This window comes from Gymnogyps californianus, chromosome 2 (genome assembly GCF_018139145.2).
Source record: "Gymnogyps californianus isolate 813 chromosome 2, ASM1813914v2, whole genome shotgun sequence".
In the NCBI taxonomy this organism is placed as follows: domain Eukaryota; kingdom Metazoa; phylum Chordata; class Aves; order Accipitriformes; family Cathartidae; genus Gymnogyps; species Gymnogyps californianus.
This window is the reverse complement of record NC_059472.1, coordinates 31,920,975-31,942,124: the sequence shown is the minus strand read 5'-3', so window position 1 is coordinate 31,942,124 and position 21,150 is coordinate 31,920,975. Positions and strand designations below refer to the sequence as shown.

Sequence of the window (21,150 nt, the reverse complement as noted above, 5' to 3'; positions counted from 1 at the left end):
TGTAATGCAGAAATAACTGATTTTCACTGAAGAATATCTTCATTTTGTCCAAGTTACAGTTCCTATTTACCAACCTTTCTCATCCCAAAAAGAAAAAATATGAAAAGGACTAAACTTCAGTTTTACTAAGAATAGGACTATTCATATTTCATAGTATTATTCAAAGGGAAATAAACATGGTTATAGGAAGTTATAAGGGTAATAGTTGTCATACTTGGCAAAGAGCATTGGAAGATTTTGCTTGGCTACAGACACAATTTTTAAGCCAACTTCACATATTGAAATTACACTTTTTAAAAAAGTGTTTGAAATTATATTTTGATTGGAGATTACAAAGGACTACACTTGTATTTTAAAAACAATGAAAGATTCATCATACACTAGCTGATATCAATTTATGTTCATCAACATCCTTCCATCAAGCTCCATATTTTGGTACTCATTGCAATGCTGACTGATGAATATAGTATATTCCAAACCTAATTTTATTTTTGCATACGGAATAACTTCTAATTAAAAGTATCTCAGCTGTGCAGAGAACATGCAATATACTTGTATGTATATATATTGTCCTCATAATAATGAACAATGTAATATTGTGAACTAAGCACATTTTTAAAAGAGATGCAAATAACAATTAACCAAATACATGTAGCATTTAACCAGTAAAATACCACAGTGAAAACAATCTTTGTCTCTCATAATTACATTTTTCAAGTAGGATCATGCAGATCTCAAAGAAAAAAAAAAGATCACAGGAATAGGATTTGTACGCTGTGCACAATATTCAACAGGTTTTCCTGAATTGCACTTTTAATATCAAAACTTCTTTGTTGTCTAGAAATCTCTTTACGTTGTTGTTAAGGCTATCTGCAGCTTTATTCTGTTTGAAGACAGGTATTTCTTAGACTTGTCATTGAGATGCAGTACATACACTGTTCTTCAAACTCATGAAAGAGCATAAATATTCAGAATACTTCGTAAAATTACGTAAGTTACCAATGTCTTATTACATGCTGCTAAATCAAATGTAGCAATACTGTTCATAAAACAAATGTAAATTTTTTCACTTAGACTAACCTTGTATGTCCTACAACAAATACTGCACTATCATAGTAAATCCACAGACAAGTGATTTTTTTAGTCAATTATGGCTATACCTGCCCCTTATCAGAAGAGTCAAAGGTATACTCTATTTTGTTTGAGTTTTAAATTTTAGTTGTGTGTCACTGTATATAATACCAAAAAACTCAAACTATACTACTTTTTCCTGTGACTTTACACAACCATGCTTAGGAGAAATAGCATAAAACAATAGAGTACATCTGGGGAGGGGAAGGACATTACAGCTGTATCAAGAAAACTAAGCATCTACAGCTGCTTCTAGATCCTTTTTTGAAACTTCTTCATCAATCAATTGCCCATTTAAAATACCAGAAAGCAGCAAAGTCATATTGCTAACATACTATAACACTACTCAAACCACCAAGGCTTACCCAACAAATCTTATAAATGTACAATCTGCTGCACTAGTTGACTCAATACCAACTTCGTGTTTGTAGTAAAAGGAAGGTTTTCCAGTTATCTTCATATTTTGATTGGATACACAGTGCAGAAACTGCAAAACAAGACTTCCATAAACAATTTCAAATGCAGCTTTGAAAATGCGCTGTTGACTAGCCAGAAGGATCACTTACTAAACAACGCTGAGCTAAGAATTTATTTCATAACATAAAATAGTACATAATTTGGTCACAATAAAGCTGCTTATTTTTCTTGAATTTAAGTAACTTCTATATATAATCTAAAACATGAAGTATCTATCTATATCTTTCTTTCAAGGATTATTTTATAGCAAAAAATCAGAACATTGCAATGGTATCAATACAAGGTTAACAAAACATGAAGCTTTCAGAGAGGTGGAAAGAAAGAATGGATGAAAACAAAGAGGTGAAGACAACAGTAGACAAAAGTTCATTGACGTTCTGCTTTAAGGAATAAAAGGAGAGCCAAGTCTTATTGCAATTTCTTCATCAGTAACAGGAAAGGAAACAAATTCAGATCACTTACAGTTATCTAAGTATTTTTACTGCTTTATGTAATATATGGAAAGAGATGAAAAAACCCAGGACCCGAGAAGTGATTCCTACAATGCCCTGAACCTATAAGTCCATGGCTTTTCACATTCCTCCCAGCTACCTTCAATTCATACATACTCCTCCCCTGTGCCCGCACCAGTTCCTAAAGGAGCTGGGATCAGCTATCTCAACAGTAAGATTCCCATGCACCTAGCATGCTGCCAGCCACCCCGAGGAGTACACAAACACCAGGTCACCTGCTCGTGTGAGCATACCAAAACCCGCAGCTTGCAGAACACCCGAAGTGTCTAACTCTCCAGCACAATTCTGAACAGAAATCACCTAGTCTCTAAATCAGGGAAAGCGGGTGAACCTACTGCACGGATTACTTCAAAAAGAAAATCATACCGGATGAGCACATGCAGTCCTAAGAACAGCCCATGGTGTTTTCAGCCCAGAATCTGACTGTGCAGCTAGATTGCTTAGACAGAACTCTGCATCATTTCTCTGAGCCATTATATGTCTGTGTCCTCACATTTTAGGTGGCTGTATGGGGTTGCCACGCTGAAATGGGACACTGGCAATCCCACACAACAGCACTGTCTTATCTTCAGCCTGAGAGTTTCTCCATTTATCACCACCCTACCCTTCCAGGCTCTTTTTCCCAGGCTCCTGGAGGACAGGATGCTGTTTCAATAGTCATAGTAGGAGGGTAACTGGCATCTCCCACAGCAACAGTGGATGTAAATATCCTGTTGATAACAGTAACCACTAGGAAGGATTTCAATTCCTATTTAACCTTTACTTTATGGTTCCATGCACCTTCTTCCAGGTATCTCGCATGTAGGCAGCCAATCAAGAGTAGGCAGCTGGCATTCACTTGCTTTTTTCCATGATCCTGGTAGTCCCAAGACAGTTTGAATTTTGGGATTCCACTTTGACAGCCAGTCATCCAAGGCGTATCACATATGCCTACCACTCACGGACCTCCAGCAATGCCAAAGCGATCATTCGCCAACCGAGAGCTATCTGAAGGAAGAAGTGAGTTCCAGAAGACAACTGCAACCCACTGCTCCTCCAGCGCTGTGGTCTTCCTCATGATAACCAAGGACAGAGCTGTGCAAGGTGCTCAGGGCCTTCCCACATGAATTTGTGTTCCTGAGTCACCGCTGCCTATCACAACTGTGTACAATTTTACTGTACTATAATTACATCCTCCAAAGGGGCAGCAGGCATCATTCCTCTGCTGTCCAGCAACAACATTAGAAGTCCTGTCTGCTTCATTTCAGAGAGTGTTGCTCCAACATTGTGTGAGTTTTACAAAATCCTGTCATGCAAGCACTTGTCATATGCAAAGCAGGTCATCCGACAGACCCAGCTGTGCCCACAGCTGGGACAAACCCAAGTCAGAAGGGCCAAGTTTGGGTGCCTCAGCCAGAGCATTCACAGGCCAGAACTGCTCCTTCACAGAGGTCAAAAAAGAAGGACAAAGAGGCTCATTCCCACTATAATGCAAACCAGCATTTCGAGCAGATCCAGCTGAGAGGATGCTGAGAAGCGTGCAATACAGGCCTTACTTAGCACAAACCTGAAAGCACCAGGACGTGTTCACAGCATAGCAGGAGCAGACATAACCCAAGTTTCTCAAACGCAGCCGTACAAGCTGGCCAAGTAAGCCAAGAGAAACTTCCAGGTAAAGAAAACTGATTCCAGCTCCCACAAATTCCACAACTGGCAAGTCCCGCTCTCAGTTAGTCAGCAGTTTCCAGTACTTGAATGCTGGCCAGAAGGTAATCTACCTAAAAGTGTAACCTCTGTGCTTGGCATATAGGTTTTATAAAATGCTGTTACATTTGTAATCGAACCAAAAATGTTTTTAAGTTATTTATTAACACTGGAAAAAGCACTCCATCCACACAAAGATTACAGGTGTCCTAAGAAATATTACACTATGAAAATTACAAGTGAAAACTGCACTAAATGTAAATAAGTATTTTTGTTCTCAAATAACTGCAACTTCAGTAAAATCACCTTCTAAATGTTAACTTAGGTGGGAAGACAGATTGAGAGAAGTATTTCCCATCAATAATTACACTGAAAATAATTCTGATTTTTTTTTAATGCTTGATTTCAAAATATCCAGTGTTACACATTATTTTAAACTGAGGTTGCCAAGATAATGCATAAGCAAGACAGATACACATCCTTTATAAAGCATGTCCATGTAGCTTTCAGAACAGAAGTGTAATACATTCCTTTAAAATTCTCACTTTTGTGTTTTAGTTTTTAATCTCTCCCCTAAAACATAAATAAGGCAACTCTTCATATCACCTATTAAAACAGTTTTTATTTTCTTCTCTTTATGAATATTGATATTTTATTTTTTAAAATACTGACAAGAAATTTAAATACACGGACACCCTCCTCAAATTTCCGAATCCTTTCAGGGAAGAACCTGTGGCTAAGTAAATTCATAAATATATACATTTCTGGAAGAATAATTTCTAATATCTCTATTTCAGAAATTAGTTATGATGTACTGATATCAACCCAGTCTCTTCCATCTGAACTTTAGAGAAAGCCAGTTATGTTTCTTCTTAACAAATGTTTTCCCTTAAAACATGGTATTCAAAGAACTAAATAGGAAATTCCTCAAACGTGCTACTTTTCCTGCAACATCTAGAAACAAGCAATGCCCTCTGCTGTGCCGGGCGCGGAGGTTCACCTAAACCCGAGCGCAGCATCCCTGCCCTGCTGCCTCGGTGAGACTTGCAGCCTGGCCAAGCGAGAGGCTGGAGATCTCTGCTTCTGAACAAAGACTACATTTCTGCTCACGTCACTGATATCTGACATGCACCTGATGGTTTGTACCCTGTTACTATAAAGTAAAAAGGTACCAACAGAGAAGTTTTATCACGCTGTGACACATATTGCAGACCAGTAGCAAAGCTAACATAGTGACAACCCATTTCTACCTAAAAATACATTCGACAAACTTCACCACTCATTTTTTAAAACCTTTTTAGAGTATTTATATTTCACAGTGCAGGAAAATATACAATTTGTTCTTAATTAGTTACTTCATTCTTACATCCTCTTCAAATGTTGGTAACCCAGCTATGAACGTACCTCAACAACCACTTCTCTACCTGTACCAACAAAAATCATCACGTCCATCCTAAAAGGCAAGGTTTCCTATTTTGCTAGGCAGGCAGCTTCAATCTGCAAATAAAGATAACACCTAAAGCATTTCCTGTCCTTCTAAAAGATTTCTTTAAGCAATTCCACAGAAAAGAACTTTAAACTTGTCTTTTTTTTTGTTCAGTTTAGAATGCAAAACTTAGACATTATAAAAACACAGACGGAAAAAGCAGTAAGAAGTAAGCTGCCTGCTGCAAAGTTAAATATCATGTGGGTGTATCAGAATATTTTGCTCACCAAGTTGCTAACTTTTTAACAATTTTAATCAACATGTAAGTGCCTGCTCTATAAGTTTCACTATTTGCAAAACAGTACCAGCAGAACTGTAAACTGAAGGTGAAAAATAAACCACAAAACCCTAAAAAATTACCAACACAGCAGAGACCACCACCAGGCAACTATGGAGCAAGGTCAGCAGTACACATTTGCTGCTGTGCCCAAAAAACTTAAAAAGCTACCTAGGAAAAATATCATCATGCTTTTTGAATCATCTTAGACAAATGCATGTCAACATGCCCATTTATCAAATTTCCTGACATTTGCCTAAAATAAGCCACTGCCTACCAAACATCTTAGCGTTCATCCAGGTTCAAAAATGAGGGAAAAACAGCTAACATAGGAAACCAGTACAGAAACATCATCAAACCTCTCACCCCCCAAAAGAAACAGAAACACTAAGGACCCAAATAACATCTCTGTGTTCTTACAGGGTGTAAGTACACCAAAAGCCAGGCAGCACTTTGTACCTGTCTATTTGCCAGCAGAGATAAGGAACACAAGCTTTCCTCTGGCTGCAGCTCAGGTAAGGGATGAGCAAGACCACATTCCTCCTGCTTGGAAGAGCAGATCCTGCAGATGCATGGCACCCCAGAAAGGGAATGCAGCTAGAGCCACCTCACCCCCTCCCAAGGAGAGCGTGTTGCTCCCCTTAGAAGGATTTTCTCAAAAGGTCTCCTAATGCTTTGAGTTTTTCCAGCACCATCCAGTACATCCTCCCATAAGTATTACCCAGCTTTATGCCACATTAGCATCAGGGTTGCTCCCAGCTGTGGAAAGTTTATTCACCAAATAACACACTTCCTAGCAATCAAAAATCAGTTAAAATTGGTGAAAATGTGATTTCAAGAAAACTATACAGAACCAACAGATTACACTGCAAGTCAGACCCCTTTCATTTTCCTTGTTTTGGTATGCCATCTTCCATTGCCAACTTATTCTCACCAAAACCCACTCCCCCTTCTGCACACTCTTAAAAGAGCAAACAGTGAATAATCATCAGTCACACTTGGGCTCACCGAGCCTTTGCTAACTGGGCTAAGAACAGCGTGAAAGTAGACTCATGACAATCTTACTTCATCTCATCTGTTATGCTTTTAACATCACCATGACACTGCAAAGCAAGCTACTGGTCGTCTTCTTGTTCGAGTGAGAAAGTAATTCAGCAGAGTGTAGTGAAATCCAGAGCTGTAGTCCAGCTCTTCTTTTTACATTCCTAGTTTGATTTCTGTATTGCATTATTTATATTTGTGTATGTAATTCCACTTGGAAATGATGTTGTGAATACTATGTAACATTTGAGTCAGTTAAGAACCTTTAAAGGCTTGATGACAATTTATTTATAAAACAGAAAAGAATATGTTCCTAGCTTCTTCAACAGAAAGGAAAAAAAAAAAGAAAGAAAAAAAAAATCAACCCCCCCAAATCCCCGAAGTAGCATTCAGTATCTTCTACAGCTAGATCAAGTGAATCCCTTCCTAAATTCTTCTGTGGACATCCCCCTTGGACACCACCTGAGCCAGCACTCTGGGTTAGGCAGACCTTTGATCTTTGCACAGCCAGCCTTGCTAGTGTGGATATTCAATGAAAAAAAGAATGTTACAGATTATACAGTAATTTGGGATATCGTGTCCTGGATTCAGTGACAGAGGCATTTCCAGTTCTACACTCCCAGTACTAAACCAGTCCTACAATATTAATTTACAGCATTAATCTCCATATCCTACCGGGCACACTCCAAGTAATCCTAGCCCCTGATGCGGTCAAACAGAACTGGAAAAGTTAGAAAAAGAAGAGTGATAAGGATGAAGAGCAGCACAGAATCACTTCCACCTGAGAAAAAATCAGAGGTCAGGGTTTTTCAGCCTGGAAGAGATATTCTCCGATACGTTAGTATACACATATACTGCTTTTTTTCTGTTCCCCTAGACGTCCGTTAATGTCCACTGTCACAACAGACATTGTGGGAAAATCAGCACAACAAAAATCAATGCAACAGCCAGAGAAGCTGACTTTTTTAACAAAAGCTCTACATGCATTTTACCCACTCACGCTCACGCTCCTTCTTTCAGAAGTTTCATTCACTCACATTCTCATACCCACAGACTCACAACAAGAAGCGTATACCGAAGTGGTCTGGGCAGGACCATTTGGGTGCAACACCAAGGATGAAGGATGCCAGGTATCAAGGCCTCATTACATCTCTGAGATTCTTCCTGCTTGGCAATGATGAACCAGGTTTTGGACAAATCTTTTATACCTTCAGAAGTCAACAGTTGTTTACAGCATGGTCCTTTGCTCCAGAGTCTCACTCACTGCAGCCTCAACAAATAGCAGACTGCTGCTCACTATCTATCTCCCCATGTTTGTTTTCATGGTGGAGTAACAGGAAAACAAATGGCATATAAGATACGATACAAGCCTGTTGCCCTCCTCCTGTTGTTCGGAAGCAGGGTCTGCTCTTGATAAATCATCTGTGCTCCAGGCTTATCAGAGTGCAGGCCTTGACGAGAACATCATGATCCTCAATTTTACTCATGAGAACAGCTTCCCGGAGAACTATGGTTTTCCACATTAAATATGCTATTCTTTCAACCCCTGTCCTGCTTTTTCTTTTGCCTTCACACATGTGCATTTCTACAGGTGTTTCATTCATACCAGCCTTCATATTTCCACTACAAATCTCTAGAGTACGGGCCTAACAGGTCAGTGATCTGACCTGCTATAATTGTTTTAATTTAAGGTTTTCCACATCCTCCCTGCCTGTCTGTAAAAGCCAGAATACAGTTTTGCCCATAGAGCTGTACCTTGCATTCTACACACCCCAAACTACTTGCACGCTTTCTGTATTAGATTTTCGCAGGAGTATGTTAAAAAAAAAGCGTAAGAACTGTCCACATTTCTGTAGCATATTTACTACGCAGAGTGAAGCGGCGAGAAGAGCGATAAAACAGCCAGGTACGCAGACAGAAAGGCTGTGCACAGAGTCGGCATTTCAAGAAGGTAAAGCGAAGCCGGTGGGGAAGCACGCCGCCTGTACCGGCCAAGCGGCAGAGGCGGCGGCAGCAGGCCCGCGAGGAGGCACTGCAGGGGCGGCCCTGCCGGGGCAGCCAGGCCAGAACCGCCCCTGGACACTGCCCCGGCTCGGCCCCCCCGCCGCGCCCTCACCTGCCGGGGGCCGCTGGCCGCGGTACTGGGGCCCGGCCGCTCCTCCGTCTGCTGCGGGAGAGTCCCGGCGTCCGGCGCTCCCGCCGGCGGGGCACCGCCACACCGCCTCACCGCCGGCAGCCGCAGCCGCAGCCGCCACGGCCGAACCCCTGCCCGGGCGGCGGCGGCAAGAACCCAGCTCGGCGCCGCCATGACTGTCCGCGTGGAGGGCGGAGCGTGAACTCTGACCCCGCGCCACGCCCGGGTCACCGGCATGCGGCGGGCGCAAGCGCGCCGGGCTCGGCTGAGGCGGGCCGGCCGCCATCTTGGCTGAGGGACGCTGGCGGGAGGCGGCGGCTTCCCACAGGCAGCGGCGGGGCGGCCTCGTCCTGCCGGCCCGGGGGGCTAGGCACGGCCCGGGCGCTCTTGCTGGAGGAGAAGACCCGGCTGACCGCGGCGCCCGCGCTCCTCCGCCGGTCTCCCGCTCAGGCGAGCCCGAGGCGGCTTGCGGGGGTTCGGGGACAGCGCAGGGAAAGCCGTCCCGGGCGGGGTCGGACACGCGAGGCGGCTCGTAACCGCCGTGTGCCCGGCGGAGGGGCGAGCACCCATCGGCAGGGCAGGCGGGTGAGGGGAAGGAGCGAGCCCAGCGGGCCCCGCCGGCCGCGGGGCGGCAGCGTAAGGGGCCGGTGTGGCAGGCCGAGAGGAGAGGCGGCGGCAGTCCTGCCTCAGGGAGCAGGAAATGGATGCCGGCTGCCACATCAGCACGCGCACCCCTGGAAGTAAAGCTTAAATTGCAACGGCCACCCTAAGGCTACTTGCGCACAAGGGAAGGGTGCAGGCAGGGGAAGGGTGCAGGCAGAGGAAGATGCAGCTGAAGGTTATGTGAGGCCGCAGCTGCAAAGCTGAGTAATATGTTACAGACCCAACGAGGCAACCACTTGGCCTTAAAAAAACCCCAAAACTATCTTCCTTCGTAACCCAGAAAGCCCAGCTCTGGACTAGATGACCATTCTGTTCATCAGATAAACAAAAAGACAACCCACACCACAAGGATCATGTTGCAGAAGGAGCTGCCCTACATGGTATTGACCCTATAGAGGAAGAGCTCCACTCCCACTGCATCATTCTACTCTCCATTCCTTTGTTAAGGTATAGCTGTCAGAGGCTGAGGGTACATCTCAACCCATTTTCTGAACTTCCCAATGCAATAAGGGCAGTTTAATTTTATGTAAGCCACTAGAAGTCAACCCAGGCCTAGTCTTATCTAGAAATGCCAAGCTCATTGATGCAGATGCCCCCTAGTACAGTAGTATGTATCAGCACTACTTTGAAACCAAAGTTAAAAGACTGTTTCAATTAGAAATAAAAATTTCTTACTTATTCATATAATCCTCCATATTCACAGGACAACACATTCCTCACACAGGTTTTTATTAAGCTTCTCACATGTAATTAAGCATATATACTACATCTGACATGCTAACAAGGTTGTCAGGAGCCAACTTTTTTTCCTCCAGACATCTGTGGCAGCTGAAGTTTCATGGATTTCACACAAATGTTTCAAAACTTGTTTCCAGTTCTAAGCACGGTGATAAAACACTTGCCAAAAGTTCTAACCATACCGACACCATGTGCCAGAAACATACAAAATACAGGAAATCTGAAGAGTGCATCAGATAAAGCAACATGTAGGAGAAGAGATCTTGTAAGAGAGCTATGCTGCAATATGACACTGTACACCTCTCAAGACAGATTTCTGGGCTCTTAAACAGGAATAGGGGGGCTAGTGGTACAGGCCTTTAACACATAAAAAAATAAAACAGTGTAGCGGACGTTTTCGATGGTCAGCCTACAAGGGAAACAACGTTAGCATTTGAGAGCAATTCTCCTGATGGCTAAAAAAGAACCACTTTCGTGCTCAGGCTTATTCTTACAGTCCATGCTTGCTTAGTGTAAATGTGACACCACCATGTGTGAATTAAGATGAATCTATTCACAACTGACCAAAAGTTCAGAGGAGTGTTTCTTACCACATTAACATCATGTACAAAAAACAAGACTGAAAATGTTATTGTAACTGAACCAAACCAGCACTTCAAGGCATCTTGCTTCCATTTGCAATGGTCAGAAGTTTCCTAGGTGGATAATCCACAGACAAATCAGTAAGTTTTAGATGTTATGTATTACTCTATCCACATCTGTCATATGAGGAACATGCTCGTTAAGACAGTATGTTCCTACCCATGTGTAATCCTGCAATGAATAACTTGTTTAAAGCCTGCTGAAGCAGAAGTCCTTTCTTTAGCTGGGAGCGATCCTCCTAGGCCGGTGTCCCGGGCAGGCAACCCTTAACTGAAATAATCACAATGGAGTGAAGGAACAAGGTTCAGTTAGGCAGCAGCAGTAGATTCATAACAATTAAGTTGAGCAGTGGTTACAGATTCAAAAGAAATTATGTATCCACAGTATATGTACAGTATAATTAACTTCTCAAAAGAGGTTTTTTTCATTGCTATATTTTAAAGGTTGCCTTCAAATTACAGGTAAGTCCTTTAAATGTTTGAAAGGCATAAAAATTCCCCTTCCCACACAAAACCCCAAACAATGTATTTTAGTTTCAAAAATATTTTGAACCCACAAACAAGCTTGGTATCAGTTAATCTGGTAAAATAACTAGGTGCTAAATAAAAGCACATCAGGTGGAAAGAGCGCAAAGAATGTTACAAGTGTGCTTAGTTTTTGCTTGCAGCATCTGGCAGTGGGTAGCAGGACAGAGGCAGGAATCTCAGTGGGTCTCCTCCTGTGCCTGTTCTGCAATCGTTTCTGTGGCACTGGCATTGGCAGCAGAGTTGAGAACTTCTCCAAAATCTCCCCCAGCAGGTTTGCTTCCTCCAACTTTAGACTAGAACACAGAGAGAGCCTCAACATAAAACAGCAGTTACGTGGCATGCCAAACACGCTTAACTGTATAAAACCAGTACCTCTGCATGAGTAAGTTTAATAACTCTCTTCAGCAGAGCAGCTTTTCCAGGACTGAGCTATCTCCACAATACTCTGAAGACAAGTCTTTAAGTATCATGTGGAAAACAATTACCAGCAGCAGATTAACATAGCAGTCTCCCTTTGACTTCGAGATACAGAAAGCATGAAGCAGCCCTGATTCCAGGGAGTCTGAAGGTTGACACACCCTCAGATAAAAAGGGATACAGGCATGCAGCCTTTCAAGCCATTTAGGCTTTGAAAGATTCAGAGTTAAAACTTGCTTCTGTATTGCTCAAGAACAAACCTTGAACAGTTTTCAGTCTCAACAGCAATTCCTGAGATCTTTAGTGGAACATGGCAACTATTTTACTTTCTCCAGGTAATGTGTTTGCCTTCTCACTTCCCTCTACAGTATATATCCTGTGGGATGGCAGGAGCGTTAATGCCAATTAGTTTGCAAGGGAATGCCTAGTTCCCCATGCTATTGCTTGCATGCTTCTCATCCAACCCAGTGTGCCCATGAGAACAGTCAAATCTGGTTCCAGTTACGTGTATTAGTTATTTTTAGAGTGTTTTTTTTACCTAGAGAAGCTATTAATGGTTGTTTCTGGCACTTGAGGCTTTTGTGAGTAAATTTTAAATTAAGGTACAAAGGCCTTGCGTATTTTATTCCAGAAATAAGAGAAACATCTCAAGCTGTTCTCCTGTGTAGGATACTAGTCCTTAGGAAGGCATGGAAATAAAAGCCTAGACCATTTTAGATACATAATACTAGTTATGTTATACTAGCTGTTTGTGCAGGTTAGCTAGCTGTTAGTCCTTCTAGTTAAAGGCATTCTCCTGTAAGAGGTGCAGGAAGCCCATTTTTTATTCTCAAATCATTAGGCAGAGAAAGCATTTCCACAATACTTAAAAAGATATCATCTAAACACCTTCAACAGTTTACCAATAACTAAAAACCAGGCTACCCAGAGTCCACTTCAGTCTTTTCTCCACATCCACAGCTCCACAATCACCAAGGCGTTTTAGTAATGCTTACCTTTAAGTTTTCAACTTTTTCCTCAAAGGATTTGAAAGTAGGAGAATTTCTAGGAAAATTAAAAAAGGAACCACAGAATTAAAAGCATACCTGGTTAGTCTATAAATATCAGAAAACAAGCAGACAATTGCTTTTTCCAATGTCAGCATGAGTTTTGTTTGTTTGGGGCTCTTCCCTTGTTTTAAGGATAGCCTAAAAATAGTTTAGATCTGGATCTCCCCAAGTACTACAAAACTAAAATTCAAACACACTCAAGTTGCAGCTCATTTGTATCTTTGGCAACTAAGCATTGCCAGGCTCAGCAATAGGATCTTTCATCACAACACGGAAGGGAGAACTAGCAAGTATTTTAGGTTTAGCTTATTATTCCCAGTGATTTCAAACAGGTTTCTGGCTTAAAGGATTTGTTCAGAAAAGCTTAGTTATCACTTCTGGTTAGCCTAGTACATTATTGCTGAAGAAAGCTTGTCATCAGAGTTTTTTCACTTGCTATAGGAAAACTAGTTTAATTTAATAGGCTATGTGTTCAATTAAAAAAAACACGGTTCGCAGCGGCATTTTCTGCTACATGTTCAATTTCAGGGAGACTCCCCCTTGCCTTTTAAGTGCTGGAGATAGCTGTGATTACAAATGGTAAGTTCTGCATATGAAGAGCAGGACAGCTTGGGATTTTCAGTGCTGAGGGCCAGTGTATTATTTATTAGGGTCAGAAGAGTGGCTTAATGCTCCAACTGTCACTGCCATTTGCAATTTTGTGCAACAGCTTGTACACCTTTTCTGCCTCTATGCAGGATGGAAAATGCTTGCCTTCAGTGGACCGGGACGAAGGATTCATAGCAGACTCAAAAAATTATTATATAAAGATGAAAGACAGGAGGGTTTTTTCAAAAGAGATCTTAAGCTTCCCTTCCCCCTTTGCTTGGTATTTGTGTAGGTCACCCACACTTAGCAGCATTCTTTCATTTGGGAAAGCACAGTGACATATGTATATCAAACCAGACTCTCTCAGGAGATGGAGGGACACAGTGCCAAGCAAGGGGAGAGTAAAGGCAAGCACTCCAACTCAGCAAGAGACTTTTTGTGAAACCACAGTATTTTTTACTCCCTTTCACTGCTCTAAACCAGATGCCAAGCTACTGCCTTTTAAACTTGGAATCATTTAGTAGCATTACATTTCTAACGGGCAGGGAAAAGTTGTTACAGTTTTCCAAACAGCAGGGAAGTGCACTTGGTCACATTCCAGATGTGCGATAACCACCACCATTAAGCAGAAATAAAACAAATTTTATGCTACATGTTAGTACAGGAAATCCATTACAAAGTTGGGTGGGTTTTTTGGTTTTGTTTTAAATCTATGCTGGTTGACTTAAGTTCAATTTGACTTGATTCCACACATGAAAATAAATAAACCCAACAGCTGGATTATGCATACATTACCTCATAATAGGCATGCTAATTGAATGTTGTATGGAGCGTATACTAAATGCCAGCATTAAGAAAAAAGAAAGCAAGAAGTTAGTTTAAGTGATAGATTGAGAAGAAATTGGCTTAGAGACACTTCTGAATACTATCTTTGGTAAATAGCCAAAGAGTCTTCTACAGTAACTGCTTGGTTTTGCTTTTTTAAATTGCTTAGCCATGCACACACACAAGTACATCAGAGCAAAAGCTGCAACAGCTTTTTTCCTTTTTAGACAGACTCAAGTGCCATGCTTGTTAGTACATATTCTGCTTAGCTGCAACAGTCTGTCTACTCATTAAGTTTCTCAAGCAATGAGTCATGCTGCATTTACAGTTTTGATGATATCAAGTAGAAAGTGAACACTCAAGAGTCTTATCAATCAACTAATCTTCCTACTGAAAGAATTAATCCTACATTCAGAAGGCTTCCATTTCAATTCAGTGTAAGATTTCCACACTCATCAATACAAATTATCTACTTGTCAATATAAATTATCTAGCAAGAGCAGTCACATCAATCTATATTCAAGGTCAGGTTTATGCTGGGGGCAGAGAGAAAGTCCTAGTCTCAACCCTGTTCTGAAATTCATGAAGGATTTCTGTAACCTGCCAGTGTTGCTATACAGTTACTGTCTGTTTAGTGACAACACACACCTACTCCTAGAAGGAGACTGGATATAGATTAAGGAGCTCCCAAACAACTTCAAGACCATCTGGAATCTAATTTAGTTCCATATTCTAGAAAATCCCTGTTTACTCTTGATACAAATTAGTCTTACATGTTAAGTGTTTCTTGTCAAATAGTAGGTTAGAAAATGCTGATGATCACAGTTTTTCATAACTATATTTGGAATGTCAAATTTTGACTGGGCTTTATGATGTCTTTCAAGAGAACACTTTCCAGGCAATTGCTGGGGGGGCGGGAGGGGAATTGCTCACATTTGATGCACCTCCAAAACTCCAATTAGTATTTCAGCACAATGGAAGATACATTCACAGAAACAAAAAGGTTCTGTGTTCATTGCAGAACAAGTTCTAAGAGATTCTTTTGGGAGGCTCATCAGTAGAATACAGTAATAGAAAAAAAACTACACATGTAAAAAGTTCCCTTAAAGTTGGGATCCCTTAAGGCAGATGCACAGCTGAAGGTTGGTTTGTAGGTACAGCGTACACAAAGGCCAGATGCTGTCCTGGCACACGTCAGTAATGCGTGGCCATGTTTCATCCCTTTCCCCAACCCCATTTTCTGCTGTGTTTCATCTTCACAGATGGTTTGGCTTCCACAAGCTTTTCCAGAGCACATAGAAGCTGATTGTCTTCTGGACTGTAATTTATATTCCTCGCCATGATGTGGATTACTAGAAGTTCTGGTCTTGCTATATTCCATGTTTTAGTACTAGGCTACTAGTACTTTTTTACCTTTAGTACTAGGCTAGTGCTAGGTTGATACTAACTAGTTCTCTTTGTCCAGTTGTGCTCAGCCACTTCCCCTCACCCTGCAAGAAGTGCCTCCCTGCAAGAAGTTTAAGGCTAAAAAGGGTGAAAGTTACTTTCTTTTCCCCATGTTTATTTACAACCTGTAGACCTGCTCACACAGAAAACCAACCACCTATGGTGTATTGCAGATCTTTTAACAGGTATCTAGGGAAGTTTAGTTTAATCTCAGAGAGATCATTTAATGGAAGAACTATTTGTACATTTGTGAAGGATTTACTTGCTGTTGTACAATACACTTACATATACTCAGTATCCATTTTGTAAAATGTCACCATAAGATAGTATATAGTTTTATCACAGCATGATCTGGTTCGCAAGAGAACTGGATTAGATAAGTGGAGTTGATCTTTTTTTAACATCAAATTACCTGTTTTTCAAGTAGTGCAAAGAAGCACGATTAAGCCTTGAAAAGCTTCACAAAGAAGAGAACTTTTATTTCTTTTCACAAATGACAGAATGCCACATCGAAGCACTCAACTAGGCCATCAAGCTGGGCAGTTTGAAGAATAGAAGCCCTTTTTACAATGCTCACAAGCAATCCCCTGGCTTTAAAAAAAAAAAATATAAAACCAAAAAAGGCACAATAAGTTGCTCTCCAGCCTTCCATGTATTTTGTATTGCATTAAAAGCTTTCTTATCCTTTACATGATTACCTTTTATAGCTACTACATTGCCTTACATTTTGAAAATGCACAAGGAGATATGCCAGAGTCCCTGCCTGGAAAACATGGACTTCAGAGTGCATAAGCACTAGTTATTTGCTTTTGTTAATAGTTAGGTTTCCAGCTGATATGCTGATAAATGATGACATTTAGGAGTCCGTGATCATATCTGATTTCCAAAGCAAGCAAAGAAAGTTATTCTGCAGTCTCAGAACAGGGCAAAGATGAGGACTTCTGCTCCATAATATGGATGCAGTGCAAGAGGAGCTAAGTGCAAAGTCATGATTGCTCAGGAAGTCTGCAGAGCACTACATCTTGGTACCACTGCTGTTTTGCACATAATACTGATGTTGCCTACACAAGGATGGCTAGCTCATCAAAAGTTCAAGACATTCTTATAAGGAAGAATAAAGGTATTAAGAGAAAGCTAAGAAGGAATAGAGTTCATTTTCAGCATAACAAAAAGCAGAGGAAACAAACACAAAAACGAAGCAATAATGTGCTGACTTCACACTACCAGTCCTCTCTCTTCCTCTCTATTTCAGTACTTTCCAAGTTCACAGCTCCAGCAGCTGCCTTACTCCCTTTCGCAACTCCCTCCAAGATCACTTTGCAGTGCAAGAATGAAGACCTGCATGTGATGTTTGCTGCACGGAACATGTGGAAATAGTCCAACACAGAAGAAATCATGCCATTACAGCTGAGAATTCCCTAAGCTAAAACAGTACAAGAAAAGCAAAGCCATAATAAAGCAGCCACATAAGAGTTTAAGAATAAAATGCACCTGCATATTCAGTACTTGTTCAAGTATCAAGCCCATCAATTCTCATTTCCAGGAAAGAACTTGGGCATCTAAAACTTTCTAAAGTTCAGACCTGTGCGGTCTTAAAAATAGACACCACTTGAGTACTCACATAACCCTGGGACCTGAATTCACTGGTTGAATCCCAGATGAACTTGGTCTTCATGAAAGAAAAAAACTCAAAGGTTTTTAAATCTCCTGTTTAAGTGCAACTAAGATCTTGAACAGCACTAATTCCTCCCAATTTTTTTTGTTTTGTTTTTAAATCCAGCTGCTCCTGAATTTATAACAATACCTTGAATTTCCATTGCTGTGATTGTCCCCAAGAAGCACACCAACAGTGTGGACTCCTCTGGCCCTGTTACATTCCCTCCCAGTGGTCCAGTTTCTGATAGAGAGTACTCAACACCCACCCAGCCGCTAACTTGAGTAATTAGGACACTCTTCTTTTGAGGTATTAAATTCCTGAAGCCAGAAGAGAGCTATGAGTCTGTGCTTGTCCTTGTCAAATGCAGTAGTCTAATACTAGTAGGGGAACACCATAGCCTTAAGGAAGAAGGGTGAACCCTGTTAAGTGAGCAGCCGAGCTCTGCATCCAAAAGGTATAGAGACATCTTACAGGCTCCCTTTGTCTTACTGATGCTAAAGGGGAGGTATTTCAGACAGGCTGCTATTCTTATACTTCAGCAAACTGAGCTCACTTCAGTGAGTTCTGATAGTATCCTGTGCCACTGCCCATCTCCTCCCCAGGCACTGCCCCTGGGGCTATAGCTCCTAGTTAGTATTCTAGGAGCCAGATCCCTACATCTTTATAGAGATACTACTGCTGTCTTTAGCTGCTTAGTGGGAGACTACAGAAAACATGAAGCCAGACTCAGAGGTGTGCATAGACGGGATGAGAAGCAATAGTTGCTACACAGGAATTTTAACTACTGAAAACTTAACATTTAATATTTGCTTAGACTAGGCAGATAAAATGCAATACAGACAAGATAACTAAAATACTCAGTGTCTAGAGCTGCTAGAGTAATCAACTCAAAGATAAGAACTGTTTCACTGGACAAACTATGAACAGAGAATGCATAAACTATTTTACATTTAGACTCTAGTGATTTGATTAGAGTCACAATGCTAAACAGCCATTGTAAGAGACACAAAAAAGGGAAAATTTCTACTCTGTCAAGGCACAAACACTGTACAGACAAAGAGAAGGAGGAATTCTGCATGCCATTGACCTCAAATCCATATTCTATCTCTTTACAAAAAACTTGTAGAATCATTTTAACAGATTCCTTTCTTACAAGGAAGAGAGACTAATTGATTATTATGTATCTCAAGATTTCACGTTCTGGGATAGTTACCAGGTGAACATGAAGAAACATCTTCCCTGACATTAAGAGAGCTTCAGTTTTACATGAACTAACACTGGAGAAAAAAAAGAAATTACCTTTTATAGACAAAGCTTATTTAAAGATTTTAATGGAGACAGTCTGACTACATGCTTAGTTTCAGAAACAATTCTTGCGCCCACCTTACCTAAAGGAATGTGAAAATGCCTGTAGTCTGCACAATGCCAGAGTAAGCATTAAAGAGAGAAAGGAAGTTCTGATAAATCTGAAGAAAAATATGTAACTGTGTAGCTGCACCTCAAAGTGTTTTCTCACTAGACTTCAAAAAGCAAGAGGTTAATGGCAGCACTTTAAAACAGAGGGCTGATTTTATTACACTGCTTTACAATGCAACAATATTCCCTTAGAATGTGTGAATTTTTATTTGTCCAATAATTGAAAAATAAGCTTGATCCACTATTCACAACAAATTACAAGCAGAGATGAATAGTTGTATATGTTCCAGTAGTAAAAATTATATAATCAAGCAAAGGATTGTAAGCTAACCATATGATTGGATTGCATCCAGGAACAGCTCTGCATGCAGCTCACAATAGTGCTAAAAATGACCACCAAACTTACCTAATTTGCATGAAGGGCTGTGTCATTTGACACAAAGTCAAAATATGTTGTATGCCAATATTTAAGAATTGAAAAGTTCCAATAGTCTATTAAAAAAGTAATAAAATCAAGCCACTGCTAGGAGGTAGAACAACTTACAAAGAAGTAAAACACACCTGAAAGGAATCCACACAAGACAAAAAACAAACCAAAACCACAAAAAAACCAACAACTAAACCAAACCACAAACAGTTAAAGACATTAGTTGTTTAAATGTAGTATTCCACAAGCTTAGAAAGTCAGAGAAGAGAAATGACAATGCGATGTGCATCACACAGAGGCAGGCAGAGATGCTGCCATTTGCAATCTACCAGAAAAATAAGAGTAGCAGTGGAGGTAATAGCATACATTGCTTCTCTTGCATATATAAAATACACGCCACAGAACTCTTCTGCATCAGTGAGGACATACAAGCAGATTTTGCAGCAAGTCGCTCAGCTCTCCTAAAACAGATGCCGAGGGTTCTGATAGATTAACTTTTAGAAGTGTATTAACAGCATAAATTTATTTCGGTGATCACCTGCTTAAATCAAAAATGCAACTACTTGGGAAAAGCTAAAAGAAACCTACCTGACATCTTCAAACTTCTTGGTTATGACTGAACCAACAGATGAAAAAGCAGCAGAAGCCTTCTGACCAGCCTGAGACAGGGTTTCTGATGTTTTCTTGTATCTGTGTTCAAATAAAATCAAGTTTGTAGTTATTTTAATAGAACACATAAGGAACCTTTTAGTGTATGTAAATTTGTATCAAACCCAGAGGTATACTTCAACTTTGGGGTCAAACGGACAAGCTACTTAAGAGATTATTTTGAGCTATTGCAATCCCTTCTGGCTACAGCATCTCTGCCATCTCAGACTTCAGATCAGGTTCACCAACATGCACCTACTGCCCCCACCCCCAGATCAGATGTTATCTGCTGTTGTAGGACTGTAACAAAACAAACAAAAAAAACCTCCAACAAAACAAAACCAAAACACCCCAAGAAAACAACACCATGCACACACACTGAAAAAGAACAGAGGTCTATTTTTTGTGCTAAGCATCTAAAATCTTGTACCAAATCGTTTTGTCAATAAACTTCACCATAAAAAGTTTGAGGTACATCCTCTTACATTCTGTGTACTCATTAATTGCAGAAAGCACCTCACGCTAGACCTTAAGCTAACAGTTGTGTGTGCAGAACGTTAACTGTGACTTTGCACTCTTCCTGCATGAGCTGTTTACAACAATTTTTCAGGCTGAAAAAGAAGAGTATTCTGTTGGACTTAGGACACCTTGGTATCTCAGTAATAGTATCTCAGATCTATCAGACAAAAAGTATTCGAATCTCCCATATTATGGTCAATCATTCTTATTTTGCATGAGAAGATATGGCTAATAGTGGCCTTCTTCAAAGAAATCTATGACTATTTATCCAGATAAGTTTTAGTGCAACTTGACTTTGTGTATCTACACTCATCTTGTTTCACAAGAACAGAGGGTTTAGACATGACCCAAGAACTACATAGTTTTCACCTCAACAGCTGAGACAATCGTCGTGAACTGGTACATACGCTGTGGTTGATGTAACATCTTGCCAGCTTTTGGTAATGTTCTGCCTTAGTTCCTGTAATGAGTTAATTCCCAGCTTTCTCTTGATTTCTGCTAGATGCTTCTCTTTGGCAGCTAGCACTTGTGAGAGCGTCTGGATTTCCTCTTCCACCTGTGGCAGCAGAGTTGACGAGATGTAAGTTAACAAGTGATATACCCAGCCATTTAACTATGTATTTATTAAAACATCTACTAGGCATCAGTAATGGGAGTTTTAACATTGCCTCAGTTGTTTCTAAATACTAAAAGGGAAACCCGACATAGTCTACAACAAGAGCTAGTGAGAAAGTAATCTACCTGCAGCTAGCCCTGTTACTGGAACATGCACAAGGAAGTTGGTAACTAAAAGACTGTTAGTTAGAAATCATTACCTTTAGACAACATTAGCCTATGTGAAGCTTGA

The 21,150-nt window shown here is 40.8% G+C and overlaps 1 protein-coding gene across 4 annotated transcripts in view; it reads right to left on the bottom strand.

Annotated features, from left to right (window-relative positions):
• TPD52 (tumor protein D52) overlaps positions 1 to 21,150 on the bottom strand; it is a 134,121-nt gene that overhangs the window by 80,772 nt on the left and 32,199 nt on the right. The window contains exons 3-8 of one of the 4 annotated variants that reach the window (XM_050891959.1): positions 20,711 to 20,859; positions 19,725 to 19,826; positions 18,682 to 18,708; positions 14,161 to 14,202; positions 12,724 to 12,772; positions 10,110 to 11,604 (exon numbers count right to left, since the gene is read on the bottom strand). In XM_050891959.1, coding sequence (XP_050747916.1) covers positions 11,488 to 11,604; positions 12,724 to 12,772; positions 14,161 to 14,202; positions 18,682 to 18,708; positions 19,725 to 19,826; positions 20,711 to 20,859 — 486 coding nt within the window. In that variant the 3' untranslated portion in view covers positions 10,110 to 11,487. Of the gene's footprint in view, positions 1 to 10,109; positions 11,605 to 12,723; positions 12,773 to 14,160; positions 14,203 to 18,681; positions 18,709 to 19,724; positions 19,827 to 20,710; positions 20,860 to 21,150 lie in introns of those variants that run through there. The other 3 variants (XM_050891960.1, XM_050891961.1, XM_050891958.1) reach the window with 3 other exon arrangements.